General features: G+C 40.9%; 1 protein-coding gene across 3 annotated transcripts in view; it reads right to left on the bottom strand.

Moving 5' to 3' along the window:
• The window catches only part of palm2akap2 (PALM2 and AKAP2 fusion), an 87648-nt gene that overhangs the window by 52181 nt on the left and 21692 nt on the right, over positions 1-13775 (bottom strand). For all 3 annotated transcript variants that reach the window (XM_069162512.1, XM_069162521.1, XM_069162530.1), the window contains exons 3-4: positions 10916-10996; positions 4083-4204 (exon numbers count right to left, since the gene is read on the bottom strand). In XM_069162512.1, the coding sequence (XP_069018613.1) occupies positions 4083-4204; positions 10916-10996 (203 nt within the window). The remainder of the gene's footprint in view (positions 1-4082; positions 4205-10915; positions 10997-13775) is intronic.

The following is a 13775-nucleotide window of genomic DNA, read 5'->3' as shown; positions in this document are numbered from 1 at the left end:
CCCGCAATGATGGCGGCATCCGCGTGGAGCCGTGGGTGCACCCAGAAACAATCCAAGAGAGACCCAGTGTGGCCACAGGTCGGGCCAGTGGCCACACTGTGAAAAGGTCCCCGTCTCCGCTGCGTATCCCTCCCTGTGTTTACTTAGCCTGTCCATGTAATGATAGGGATATCTGTAAAACTACCACTGCTGCCTCCACACTCTCTCATTCCCTCTCCTCCTGTCTGCTCCTTCTCTTCTCTCTGCAACAACACGGCGCCGTTTCTTCGTCGCTCTGCCACTCTGTGTTCCTCACGTTCAGTTCCAACAAGGAAAAACGACCACACGACCGTTTCCCTTCTGCCTTTTTTTTTTTCCCCCTCTTTGTGTCTGTGCTGTTAGGCTCAATGACTTCAGGTGTGTGTATGAAATAGCTGCACAATGATGGCACTGTTTCCTGGTGGTTGTTTTTTCCCCTTCACTTGATGTGATTTCCAGTTTAAGGTCGGCAGCAGGAAACACCACACAAAGATGCTGCTGTTGTCCGGATGTCTTGTTGTTTTGTGTTTCATAATGTGTTCTCCATTAGGTTAGTGCATTCCTATGGATAATCTAAAGGCCTGTTGTTCTTTCTTACTTCTCGTGGTTGTTGTTTTTTGTTTTTTTAAAGCTCAGAGATGTTCTCTGTGTAGTTGTACAGAGTTGTTCCTCCTCTTTCTTCCACTTCTGTGTACGTGTTCTCCAGCGCATGAAGAGATACAAGTTCCCATAAAAGAGCAGGAGCTTTGTCTTTGTCACTTTCTGCTATTAAAGTGTCCACTGGTGCGTGTGTTGTTAGTGCAACGGCCATAAAAGTTGGACGAACAAAATGTCTGGGCTTCTGTGCTTTTAGTTTACAGGACAGTCGAGTCTGTTTCACGAACGCTGTTTCACGCACGCACACACACACACACACACACACACACACACACACACACACACACACACACACACACACACACACACACACACACACACACACACACTCTTTCTCTCTCTCTTTTACAAACACGTACACAGATAATGCAGATTTGTCCATATTTGTCCCGACTATTCACCTATCTATCCTACGTCTCTATCAGTAGTGGAAAGACTCCGGTTGCCTGGGTTACGAGATATTCTGGGATGGTGTCCCACAGAGTGTAAATATAGACGCCACACCCTCTGCCTAAAATGCACGCACAACACACAGACACAGACAGACAGACACACACAGACACACGCACGCGCGCACACACACACACACACACACACACACACACACACACACACACACACACACACACACACACACACACACACACACAGAGACACACACACACAGTCAGTGTCCTCTCGTCCAAAAATCTCCAAACAGAAATAGCTCTCAGCGTGACATTACACCAACATTAATGACAGTGTTTATAGTTTTTCATTATTAACACTTTCTTTCCCCGCAAGGTTATTTGTGTAAAACATCTCTGTTACAGTGTTTGGAGTTGAGGATTTGTGAGCCTGAAGGCACTCCTCAGACGCCCACACATGTGCTCTGTGACTTTATTTTACCTACTGGAAACGATTGTTTTCTGAAAGCCTTCCGAGTTTAATTCCAGCTGAGCTTCTCTTCAAGCAGTTTTCAATAGACATCTGAGACTCTGGTTCGTAATAGCAATTGCGCGCAAATCCGCCCCGTCTGCATACATGTAAAAAAAACAGCATTTATCTGGTTCCTTGCAAAAGTTTGAAGAGAAGGAGTGTGACGGTGGTGGGTTTTCAAGGAGACAGATATTGCATAATGATTGATAAACGTGCATATTAAAAGTTAAAAAAAAAGGCCAAACTTGTAACTGTAGCTTAGGCTGAAAGACCACAAAGCTTCTACCAACTTCTAGATTTCATCAGAAACCTTCTGGCAGTGGTGGGAAAGTACGGGATTCAGGACCTTCTGCCACATGGTGGAACTAACTGTGGTTGTGCAAACTGTACATTATTTTTTGGGAGTATGTTTTGAAAATGCAAAATGCATTTCTTCCTCATTTTCACACTGAGGACTTAAATAAAGTTTGATTTGGCTTTCCTCAAAAGTCTGTAGTGTAGAAAAGTTGAAACCCAGTCATGAGAGTGTTGCGCCGTTACCAGTTATCTTTACGGTTGAATTGCTTTTCCAAGTCATTAAAACCACAAACTGCGTTATCTGCCGTTTGAACAAGAGCGTCAGACAACAACTCCATTCAACAGTGGCTGAATGAAGTGAGTCACAGAAGCAGCTCCACAATCACAACTGTACTTTGGCCCACAATGCTCTCTCTTTGACCATTCACTGCCACTCTGTTTACACCAGAGCCAATGTAATCCTGGTGTCCGTGACTGCGCTCGGCGTTGGTGTTATTTCAGCGCGAGTGATAACCTGCAGTGGCCAACAGAGGCTCTTTCATGCGGAGATTTGATAAATGAGGAAGTGGAGAAGGGAGCCTGACTCTCTGATGCCCAATTGACCCGGGGCCTTTTCACGAGCCTAATTTTTCTGAGCGTGATCTGATCTCTATCGTTCAGATACTTAAAATATATTTCAAAAAAATGTGCACTGCACCTGGGCTCATTAGTTTCAACTTGAATTCTTCAATTGAAGCCTGAAGAAACAGACATCTCCACAAAACGGGACACTGTCCACTCCGTTGAGCTTTATTCTTGTTATTCTGATGGACTGAACTAATGTTAGTAACTTCCAAGGCTTTAAGCTGAATACTCACATTTGTTTCCCTCCTAAATGCACTAATGAAAATTTCAATTTTCCTTTTTGCTATTTAAAGTTTAAGGGCATTTATGCCCTTGTTATTGTACAGGCATGTAATTAGGCAACGTTTCCGGGCCCCGTTCTCTACTAATTCTCTCGTCTGCAGTCTTCAGATTGCTCCTGAAAATCTGCTTGAGGTGCAGCCCAACCACAGATCTCACACCCTCCACCATAATGGGAAGAGCTGCCTGGCACTGTGCTGGTGGCATGATCTCATGCCCCGACTTCATCGGGGAATAAGTGACTCTCCCAGCAATGCTTGATGGGAATCAGGAAGCTCCTCCCACAGAAACAAACACAGGAAGCGCACACAGAATCACATCACTCGCTCCTATTTTTCAACCTCCTCAATATCTCACTCTCTTCCTCCGGCAATCACGCCCTGCTTTCTCTTGTTTTGACTTTCTCTTTCTGATTTACAAGTTCTTGTCTTCCTCCCTCCTGCTCTCGTTTTCTTTAATTCCTCCGTCCAGTTCTATTCTTATGTGATATCTGTTTTTATTGAAGTTGCATATTTATATGCAGTGGCACTTCAGTGATTTTGCTCTAAGGTGACAAAACTGCAGAATCCAATAGCTACAACACTTCTTAGTTACGGTGTGTGTGTGTGTGTGTGTGTGTGTGTGTGTGTGTGTGTGTGTGTGTGTGTGTGTGTGTCAGTGTGTTTAGCCACACACAGTCTCAAATAACTAGAGCTCTATTCTGGGCCTCTGGATTGATGCTTCAAATGTAACAGTTGTAATTAAAGAATACGACTGTTGATGGTAAATGGCTTCATACTTCACTTTGCAGCTAAAAGTAATTTTTAGCATCATATGCATGACACGTGATGCTAAAAATGAAGAAGTGGGACACGTGATACGTTCTGTTCCTGTATAAAGAAGCCTGATGGTCCCAAGCTGTTTGTTCGTATTTACAGTTTGGACCGTGTGGATCGGATGTAAAAATCGGTCTTAACTAAGCTGTCAGGCCTGAAAGGACGAAATGACTGGTATTCTTGGAAATGTCTCAATTCAGTCAAAGCGCCACGGAGTCAGAAACAAAAGAAGAGGCACGGCATCAAAAACAGATGTGACAACTGTAGTTATCGTTACTCTGACTCTTTGTTCGGTATCAGATCTGCCTCCAGTGTGATCATCTGATCGTACTGATGCTGGAAATGTATCACAGTGCATCCTACAGAGAACTGTAGCACACTCATCCCACACAAAAAAACAAAAAAACAAAAGAGACAAGCAGCGATGCCAAAATGAGCCTGATGAGTAAACCTGCATGACTGTGTGTGCAGTACCTGTGTATCATGTCTTCGAGCCTTTTCCCCTGTTCTTCATCCTGCTCCAGCTGTTTCCTCCGTGCCTCTTCTTCCTCCACTCCCATTCCCTGGAGGAGCCATCGCTCACGCATGGCTTTGGACTGAGGAGGACATAAAGATATGTTCGATGTTTAGTTCACTTAAAGGAATAGTTCATCATTTAAAGACATTGACTTGTTTATTTTCTTGTCAAGTTAGATGAGAGGATTGACACCATAATTAATACCACAGCTGGTTAGCTTCGCAGATGAGCCAAGACTTCAGATTGTGTTGAAATCATTCAAGTCCGAGCTTAAAACTTTGCTTTTACTTAATATTTACAGTTTTTTTTGTGTGTTGTCATTGTTTTAGTTTTTGACCTCTGTATTTTGGTGCTTCTATTGTTTTGGGTTTTTTTCCAATTCATTTTAATGTGCATGAAATATTCTCAATGAATACATTTGCCTTGCCTTAGCACACAGACCAAGAGCGGGGAAACAAGTTAGCTTTATCTGAAGGTTTAAACAAATGCTTAAAAACTATATAAAAAAACAACAACAACAACAACAACAACAACAAAAGCATGGTAGCATATCTTGGATTATTATGGTAAAACTAACATGAAATGATTCAACAAGTATGTGCCACACATACAACAGAAAATGTACCAAACCGTGAGGCTGTATACTCAATCTTATTACAACGTAAGGAACTATTACTGCTGCTGCCATTGTTTGCTGTGGTATTAGTATATTACAATGTTTTACAAAGGCTGTGTGAGACTTTATGCTCTTTAATTAGGGGCTAGTTGATGATTAATTGTTTTGGCTACCAAATGACAGAGAACATTGAAAAGTCAATCAAAATACCCCAGTGTGCATGGTGACATCATTGAATATCTTGTTTTGTCTAACTGACACACCAAACAAAAGATATTTAATTTAGTGTAAGAAAAGACCAAAAATAAGCGGCAAATTCTTCATTTTGTCAAACTGGATCCAAATACAACAAAACAGAGATCTTTACAATTGGTGCTTTAATTGATTGATAAAATAGGCTAATTATCTCATCATTGCAGCTCTAATGAACATCCCGACAGCCACACTGTGGAGTCCTCCTCCTGACCTCAACACTCAGTGTTTTTAAATGCACAACTTGTCCACCTCAGGAGGATTTACAACGTATAACATGCTCAATGCCCGTTTTACACTTCACAGTGTGACATCTAAAGGCGCCGTCTCTTCTCAAATGACCAACTCACAGTGTTTCAATTCAGTTAGATTGTTGAGATCTACAGTAACACGCCTCAAATAGCTCTTCCTTGTTTCCTTTCTAGCTTGTTTATGACACTGTATTTCTCACAACTGCCACTGGACCCCGATTATGGAGACTAACTTCTGCGAAGAGATTTCTGTAATGACTGCCAAGAACAGCCTGAAGAAATAAATAAACACGTAGGCTCACACACGTACCGAGTTTTCACATAACACAGATACCCCAAACTCAGCTGTTACACACAGGAAACTACTATTTCGAATCCCATCAGAGTACAACAATAATCCTTCCTCATCATACTGTCAGTTATTTTGTTATAAACACATTTACACAAGTATTTATTTATTTAAAAAAAAAAAAATTGTATGTCTAACGGAGCTCACAAATGGCTGTTTTTTCATTTCTTTGAACTTTAACAAATTACATTTTCTAATACCCCCCCCCCACAAAAAAAAAAAAGTCGCTGTGTACTTTTTACTGGGGGCGCTTTTGCTTCTCTTATGAATTTGACTACAGTTAATTAAGAGAAAATTCACTCTGATCATTTTACAGCCTCGTAAGGAGACAGATGGTGTTTTAGTAACAGAGGTAGAGCTGATCTGAAATAAGGAATAGTATAAAAAAAAAAAAACGTAGGCATATTCTGTCTGTTTCTGACTTTAAGGCAGTTCAGTCTGACATGTCTGAACACACCAGCATCCAAACATCCAGTCACTTTGTGTTAATAAGATACACAACCTAGGCTAGGCCCCACATTAAATCTCAGGGCGGTGTGTCTGATTCATGGTGCATTAAACACTTCTCATCACACAGCAGTTTGCTGGATTTGTTTTTTCAATGTTTCATAGATGAATGCCAGAACTGTTGTTTACGCCTCTAATGTCTCCGTCTGTGTGTGCAGCTCTGTTCTGTTTCCACAACAGAGTCAGGCGAGACCGCTTTGCTTCACCTTTGGCTGTTTACTGTCAAACTGTTGCTTGGCTGTGGGTCGGAGAGCTGACAATTAACAGTGAGAGTTCCTCCACACACAGAAACAACACACGAGGAGCTGCAGAGATGATTTCAAAGCATTTTTCCACCTGCTGCCAGAATGTGGCAGCTGGGCTATTTGTTTGTTTCAATGTGCGTGTGTGTGTGTGTGTGTGTGTGTGTGTGTGTGTGTGTGTGTGTGTGTGTGTGTGACTACCGTGCGCCCGCATAGCTGAGCAAACCTCAGATATGTAGATCATCATGTTTGTTAGCCAGAAATATTTTGAATGAAACACATTGCACAACCTTTTTGTCAACTAGATTGAAGGAATACGATTTTTCTAAATCCAGTTTTATACCTTCTGAGCCCGCTGGTGAGTTTGAAAGACATGTTTTCTTTTTAAAAAAAAAAATTGCCAAAATTACACCATTTATCACAGCCAGAAACCAAAATTATATTTTGGTTTTCAAATTTCCATCAGTCCTTCAACATATCATGTGCACCGACTGCAGTTGTTAGAAAAAAATAACAATCTAAGCTTAAAATGCTGATATTTCACAGAAATCCCTTTACTCTATATGTCTCATGTAGAATTTGTATTGTAGACAATACTCTTTATATGAGGCAAAGAAAGTGTCACGTAACCAGGGGAACATGTTCGCTTGTAGCTGAGCCTGACCTCTGATCATCACGGCGTTTTATCAGTAAAATGAACCTAAACCATGACCAGTACAGACCGTTTTCTGCACCTTTAACAAAGCAGTGAAGAAAGTTGGCCACTTGTTTCCTCTGAGAACCAGCGTGCTCTCTGCTCTCTCTCATGCTGTTTAACTGACTTTCCATTTCCTGTTGAGCTCCGACACACAACCACACGGAGTTGGACGCTTAAAGGAAAAGTTTGGAAGGTCTGTGCTTTTCATCAGAGACTGCAATAACCAGTTCTGAGCAAAAATACGTAACTGCGAGAAAAAAATAAATAAAAACCACCCTGTGCCGAAGAGACGCAGCTTCAACAGAAAATGCTGGTTGAGGTTCAACTTTGCTCTGAAATCCTTCTGATGTTTACGAGGTCCCAGACTCGTAACGCCTCCATTCTGAGAGGCCTGAACCATGCGGCCTGAAGGTCCTTATCAAATCTCTGGGCTCCAGTTTCCATTTCCTCTCCCAGGCCACTGTGTCTCTGGAGAGCTGGCTACAAAGGCCGCTTCATGCCGCCTGGCTGTGTGGCACTCAGAGGTAATGGCCATGAAATGGGATTGTGTGACCAGATGCTGATTACATCTGGGGTTCAAGCCTGCTAATGTTGTATGGAAGAAAGCTAAACAGAGCAGCACGCTGGCGGCTCTGGAGATCAGTAAGAGGCTCGATTCTTTAGATAGAGCAAACGTGGATTCAGATTATATCGGCTGCCTTTTTTCATTCTTCATTTGGGAGCATGGAGAGCAGATAAGGGAATAATAGTGTTGAGAGTCGATGGCATTTTATCGAATCCGAAACCAGTATCAATCAATTTATCAGATCCGAAAATCTTTTAATTGTTTATCAAATCTCCTTTGTAAATGTAGACAAGATATAAATAAACTACAAATCACATTCTCACATTGCTGAATGAGAAGCCAGATTTAAACACATTCTGGAGAATGACCATTAAAAAGTTGGTAATATAGATTGACTCATTTCCTGGTGGCCAATAGAGGTTTAAGCTCAGACCACGAACAAGCTGAAGGGCACCTTCGCTTGCTCGCATCAAGTGTAGCAGAAAAGTAAAGCATCGATACAAAAATAACAGAGGGTAGCAATAGAGTGTAGTTATTACAGTAGTCTGAAATGTAAACAGTGTCATATGTAATTTGCTATGATTATTATTTTCCATGGAGTTTATCCCATATCAGGTCAATAAAGAAAATTGCATTCATGAACTAAATATACATATGAGCGTAAAATGAACACAACATTTCTACATCACAATGATAAAGGTTCAACTTTAAGCAGTTCTGGTTTAGATGCAAAACCTACCAACACGATTTTGGCCTACATTAAGTTTAATATTATATGTTTTTGCAGCTGGGCTCAAACTGTAGAAATCTGGACAGCAGAGAGACCAAACTCAAATACAACAACTTAACCTTCCTTAATGGCTGTACTGCTCTTCATGGCCTGAAACACATGGCACACATGGATTTAATCAATGCTCCTCTCTCGTCCATATTTCCATAAGTGGGTGTTAAATGCTGGAAAACACCTGGTATGTAGAGCCAAACTTATTTGATACAAAGATTCATTCATGCCAAGTGTGTTTAATGGCTCTAATTAGGGAAGGGAATGTAGTTTTATTGCAATTTTTTAAAAAACTGGCTACCATGGATATTTGTAGTGGGTACCCACAGCTATTCCCCGACAACATCCTGCATCTGTGCAGCGTTTATGGCTGCAAGATTTTTCCGAATAACTCCTTTCGAAGGTAAAGCAGTTCGACATCAGTAGTGAAGTGCACAAAAGTGCAACTCATAAACTGAATACTTAAATTATAACTCACTACTTTAATCATGCATTTGATATAAATGAGTTGGACACAGAAATCTAAGTCAAGTAGCAGAGTGACATATAATTTTAAATGATGTCATATAGTGTGTCGGTGCTCAATGTCCGTAGGATGCCTGATGCGTCTCCTCCTGATCTGAGCTTGTGTACAAGGCCGCAGGAGTCATTTTTCTGTGGCTGAAAGGTTCAAGAACGCCACGTAAATTACAGATGCCTAGAAGCTGTTCATTTTTGAGAGCTCTCATCTGTCAGCAGCTTTATGTCCTTGTTACTACTTATGGATCGAACGCCAAACCTGTGTTTACTTGAAACCAAATCTTGGCTTATATCAATATTGGCTGGCAGTAAGTGTGAGGGGATATATTTGTGTGTGTTTGGATTTTAATGTTTTTCTGGAAAGAAGAAAACAGCCAGGCCTGTTCTGCTCAGCCAAGGGAAACTCTCCTATAACAACGCCTGCACACCATGGGCACTGAGATTTGGATATTTAGATGGAATCACTACCTGTCAGCCAAAAACTGACAAACACAGCATACACGAGCGATTAAACACACTTGCATTTAAATGCAGCGTGCGGGAATGGAACAAAAACCTGTAAAGGAAGGCACACGATGCGTCTTCATCTTTCCGGGACACATGGGGCCAAGGGGTAGATACGATGTTTAGAAAGAGACACAGAGGGGTTGAGTCGATTAAGAGAGATGGACGGGCGTGACACGGACATTTGTGAAGCTTTCGTGTGATCACTCATTGCATTCATCTGCAAACTCGTAACCCTAACCTGAAACTCTTTACCTTGCCTTCACACCGACCTCATTTAATTGGACCTTAAACTAACAGTTACCTCAAAAATAAAACAATGCTTCATCTATCATCTCTGACATGCAGCAGCCCAGATATTTAGCTCAGCTGTAGACGAAACAGTATATGCAAGTAAGAAATGAATAGCTGGATGTAACATAAGTAAGCAGAAATGTACACACGGCTTTAACCATATGCCCCTTAGTTTCTTTCCTTTTATTCTTTTGCTTTTCTTTTTTTAACTTTGCTTCTGATATTTATTTGATCTTTTTCGTTGCTGTATTAATGGTTAAAAACCTGGTAAACTTAGTTTAAATGTATATTTTACTGGATCATAAACCTTAACGTTGACAGGGTCTTTCCACCATAGTCCAAATCGCAACCAAGCGAAGTGCAAAATCCTCGTCATACTTTTCTGACATGGTGACGATTATTTATAGGATTAGAATGCTGAGATAGGAATAAGTAACCTGATAAATATAGAAGCTGTTTGTAAACAGCTACAGTACGAGCACTGAGCAAGTTGGAAACATGCTGAATGAAGATGGACCGGCAGCACCACTCACTAGGTGGTTACAGTCATTTTACTGACGCCAACTGCAATAAAAATCACAATTCTTCATTGTAAATAGTACCTATCGGACATTTTTCTTAAGCTCTGCATTTTACGGAGGCAAATTAGACTCAAAATGGTCACACATGTGTATTAAATTATCTACAAATAAAAAAAGGAATTAGAAATTTGTACACTAATTTGTGCATAACTTGGGAAAATGTGTGTTCAAATCCATACACAAATACAGAGCGATTTAAACACGCATATACAAATATGTGAATACATTTGTGACATTCTTTGATATTTATTTACAGATTGTTAAAACGTGTGTGCACCAATCGCTTGACACGCACGGATCACTTTACATTTGTTTGTGGAGTTTTAAGACTCTTTTCAGCTTCACACAGATCTGCAAATACATGCTGCGTTTAGGTCCACTTGGAAAACTGGGACATCTGGGCTTCCAGTGATTTCATGGGTAATTTCAAAGTGAGAGAGACATTTTTCTAAATAAACATAATAGCTTGTCACACCTCAATTACAACTTTTGACATTAAATGTAAATATAGGGTTTAAATTAAGTACTTTTAAGTGGTGGACGTGATCAGCCAGTCAAGGCAGTCTATTGTTTTGAGTTACATTTTTCACCATAGAAATTCATGTAACACCAATAGACACACACAAACCCACCTTAACATGTTGCAGCTGTAGCACCAGGTCGTCAAGCTGGCTTCTTTTGTCTTCAATTTCAGTTTGCCGTTTTCGCTTCTCCTGAAACACACACACACAAAAAAAAAAAACACGAGATGAAACTGATTTGAAGCCTAAACATGTTATTTTATGTTTATCAATGTTTTTTATAGCGTGAAGAAAAAGTACTACAGTTGAGAAAAAATATTGAGCTTGATGATGATGCACTAATGCCTGCTGTTGTATTGATTGAAATGTGTTTATGTTTTAATGTTGATGTTCATCATCAAAGATCCCTTTGGTGCAATTAAGGTCTGTATACATTCAATTTAAAAGAGATCATAGACTCCACCGTAACATACCGCCCAACTCTATTTAAACTGACACAGTCTTGTTTAGTCTTCTGGTTGAGTGATGTCATAGATGCTAAATTCAAGCTGGGAATCTATTTTTGGAATATTAAATGATGTACAGTAGAAGAACAGCAAGTCAACTGAACTATATATGCTGTCTACATACTGTAAACGTCTCATTGGGGAGGAACAGAGTGGGTGGGGGGGGGGAATGAGCCGCGGGTGTTCGCTGGAAGGAAGTGGCGTATTAGGAGGGGTTGGAGGTCAGACCTCATCGGGGGTTGAGAGGGGTTAAGGCTCGCAGGGCGTTCAAAGAGGACGGCTTAGGCCTTGAAGCCTCCAAATGGCCCTGAAGGTGAACTTGCGGTGGGGAGAACAATCCTTAACTGTATGTGGAGATCAGTGAGGCTGATGGGTGGAGGACGGGGAGCACGGTGAGTGGGAGGGTTTAGAGCAGAAAAAAAAACCACACTCCAGACTGAGGCGATGTGGAGTTACTGTCTTTGATTTTACTGTGACAAAAATGAATGGAAATGTAAACAAAGCAGATCCCAGGACAAGACTGCATGGGGCTGAAGGGCATGAGATACTGGGGAATGTGTACTTCATGTTCCTTCGTCTCGGGAGAGGAACGAGGGTCTCTGGGACGTTTCCTGTTGGCTAAATATAACTTTCAGGGAAAAACCCTAAAAGTGGGAATGAACCCTGGACTATCCCTCAAACAAAGAAAGCGAAGAGTGACACAGAATAGAAAAAAAAGAGAACTCAATATGGAGCTGAACACACTGGCATAGGATTCAAACAGAACAGAATTTAAAACATTGTCATCAGAAAACAGGTGACGATAAAAGAAAAAAAAAAACAATGCACAAAAGTTTTGGATACAAATTATAATATTTAGATTTAGGTTGCAGGACTTGCTTGTGATGTTTCACTACTTTCTCACCAGAAAAACTACAGCACTGCTTATCTGTAAACCACCATGAACGGTGTCCGCCTGCAGCAAGAAACAGACAATATGTGGTTGAAAATAAGATCTATTGGTGTCCATTTAACAGGGCACAAACACAAAAACTCTTCAGGCACAAACACAAATGGTCCTGACCAGCCAATATTTTTGCCATGTTGGTGACCACAGTTGCAAACCGGGTGAAGCTGCGCACAGTGTGACACAATGACTCAGCTAAAATCACCCCCCATCTTCCCTTTAAGAGGAGATGAAATGGAGGGAGAGAGGCTGATAGACCGTGAAAAAAGTTCATCTTCACACAGCTCTTGGAATTCAGAAATAAATACACAAATATACTGTGCAAACAATTAATAAAAGCTAATTAATACACATACTTGTAGGTCAGCTGTCCTCGTCCGGACCAAAGCAGAAAATGACACACTGTCACATTTGTGTGTTTGCTTAGTGTTCACATTGGTATTTTTAACATTGAAACAAAAGGCATATGGATGAGGTAGCAACCTGATTAGCTTTTATGACGTATTTTATACGAGTGAACTTTAATAACTTCCAGAACAATGCTGTGTGCTGGGATAAATGCACTCGTAGAATTTTGTTTATATGTGGTGGTGTTTTTTACTAGCTGAGAACTCATGAAGAGCTTATAAAATGTATAAAGGATTTAAAACAGTGCCATGACTTTGTCCGTTGCACAATGGAGATATTCTTCCAGGAGGCAGCGGTTCCCAGGCCCGCATTTATCTGTAATGTGTGCAATGTAGGTCGCGTGTTCGGCTTGTTTAGATGTCTTTGGTCCGAGCTGCGTTCACGCAGTGAACCATGCAGTTGGAAGTGAAATCAAGGTTTGGATGGCAGCGTTCACACTTGTTAAAAAGAACCGCACTGACGGAGAAATCACACCAGAGTTCGTTCCAGTCTAACTCAGCGGATCTTCTTCTCCGCATATTTAAACAGATTCATTCAAAAGTTTAAACAGTTCTTATATGACATACATGAAGTAAAGTATTCATGTTTTGGAGAGGTGTGTGAATGTGTCCCTCTGCCATTCAGTTGGTCTAACAATAAAAGACAAGTAATAATCCACTGTAATCATGAAGGGTACCTCTGCCTTAGCAAACTGAACCTGCATGTAGGTAATTATGGGTCGGGTCAGATCTCATATTAATGGGTTAGGTCGAGAAATTATTTTAAAGATAATTGCTGGTTACAGATTGCTGGATTGCCTGTATCAAAACAGAGACTACAGTTAAAACATGCATACAAGTCCTGCAAGTGTGTAAAGGTGTTTAACCAACTGCACAGAAAAAAATAATTGCCGTGGGCCGCTCACTCATCTAACACAACAGTGCTGACACTTCATTGAAGTCCAGGTCACTGGATTGCACTCATGTGGATGGTGTTATATAAGACTCTTTCAGTCACATTAACGATGCATTTAGATACACATGAATCTGTCGACGAAACTAATGTGTCGCTAATGGAAAAAAAACTACACTGAACATAAATGAAATGTATTTTGTGGTTTTGGAGGTGCGTT

Source organism: Embiotoca jacksoni, unplaced genomic scaffold, assembly GCF_022577435.1.
Source record: "Embiotoca jacksoni isolate LCO1_2020_lvr unplaced genomic scaffold, fEmbJac1.0.p SCAF_10, whole genome shotgun sequence".
Taxonomy (NCBI): Eukaryota; Metazoa; Chordata; class Actinopteri; family Embiotocidae; genus Embiotoca; species Embiotoca jacksoni.
The sequence above is the reverse complement of the archived record's forward strand: the minus strand, read 5'-3'. Positions and strand labels throughout refer to the sequence as shown.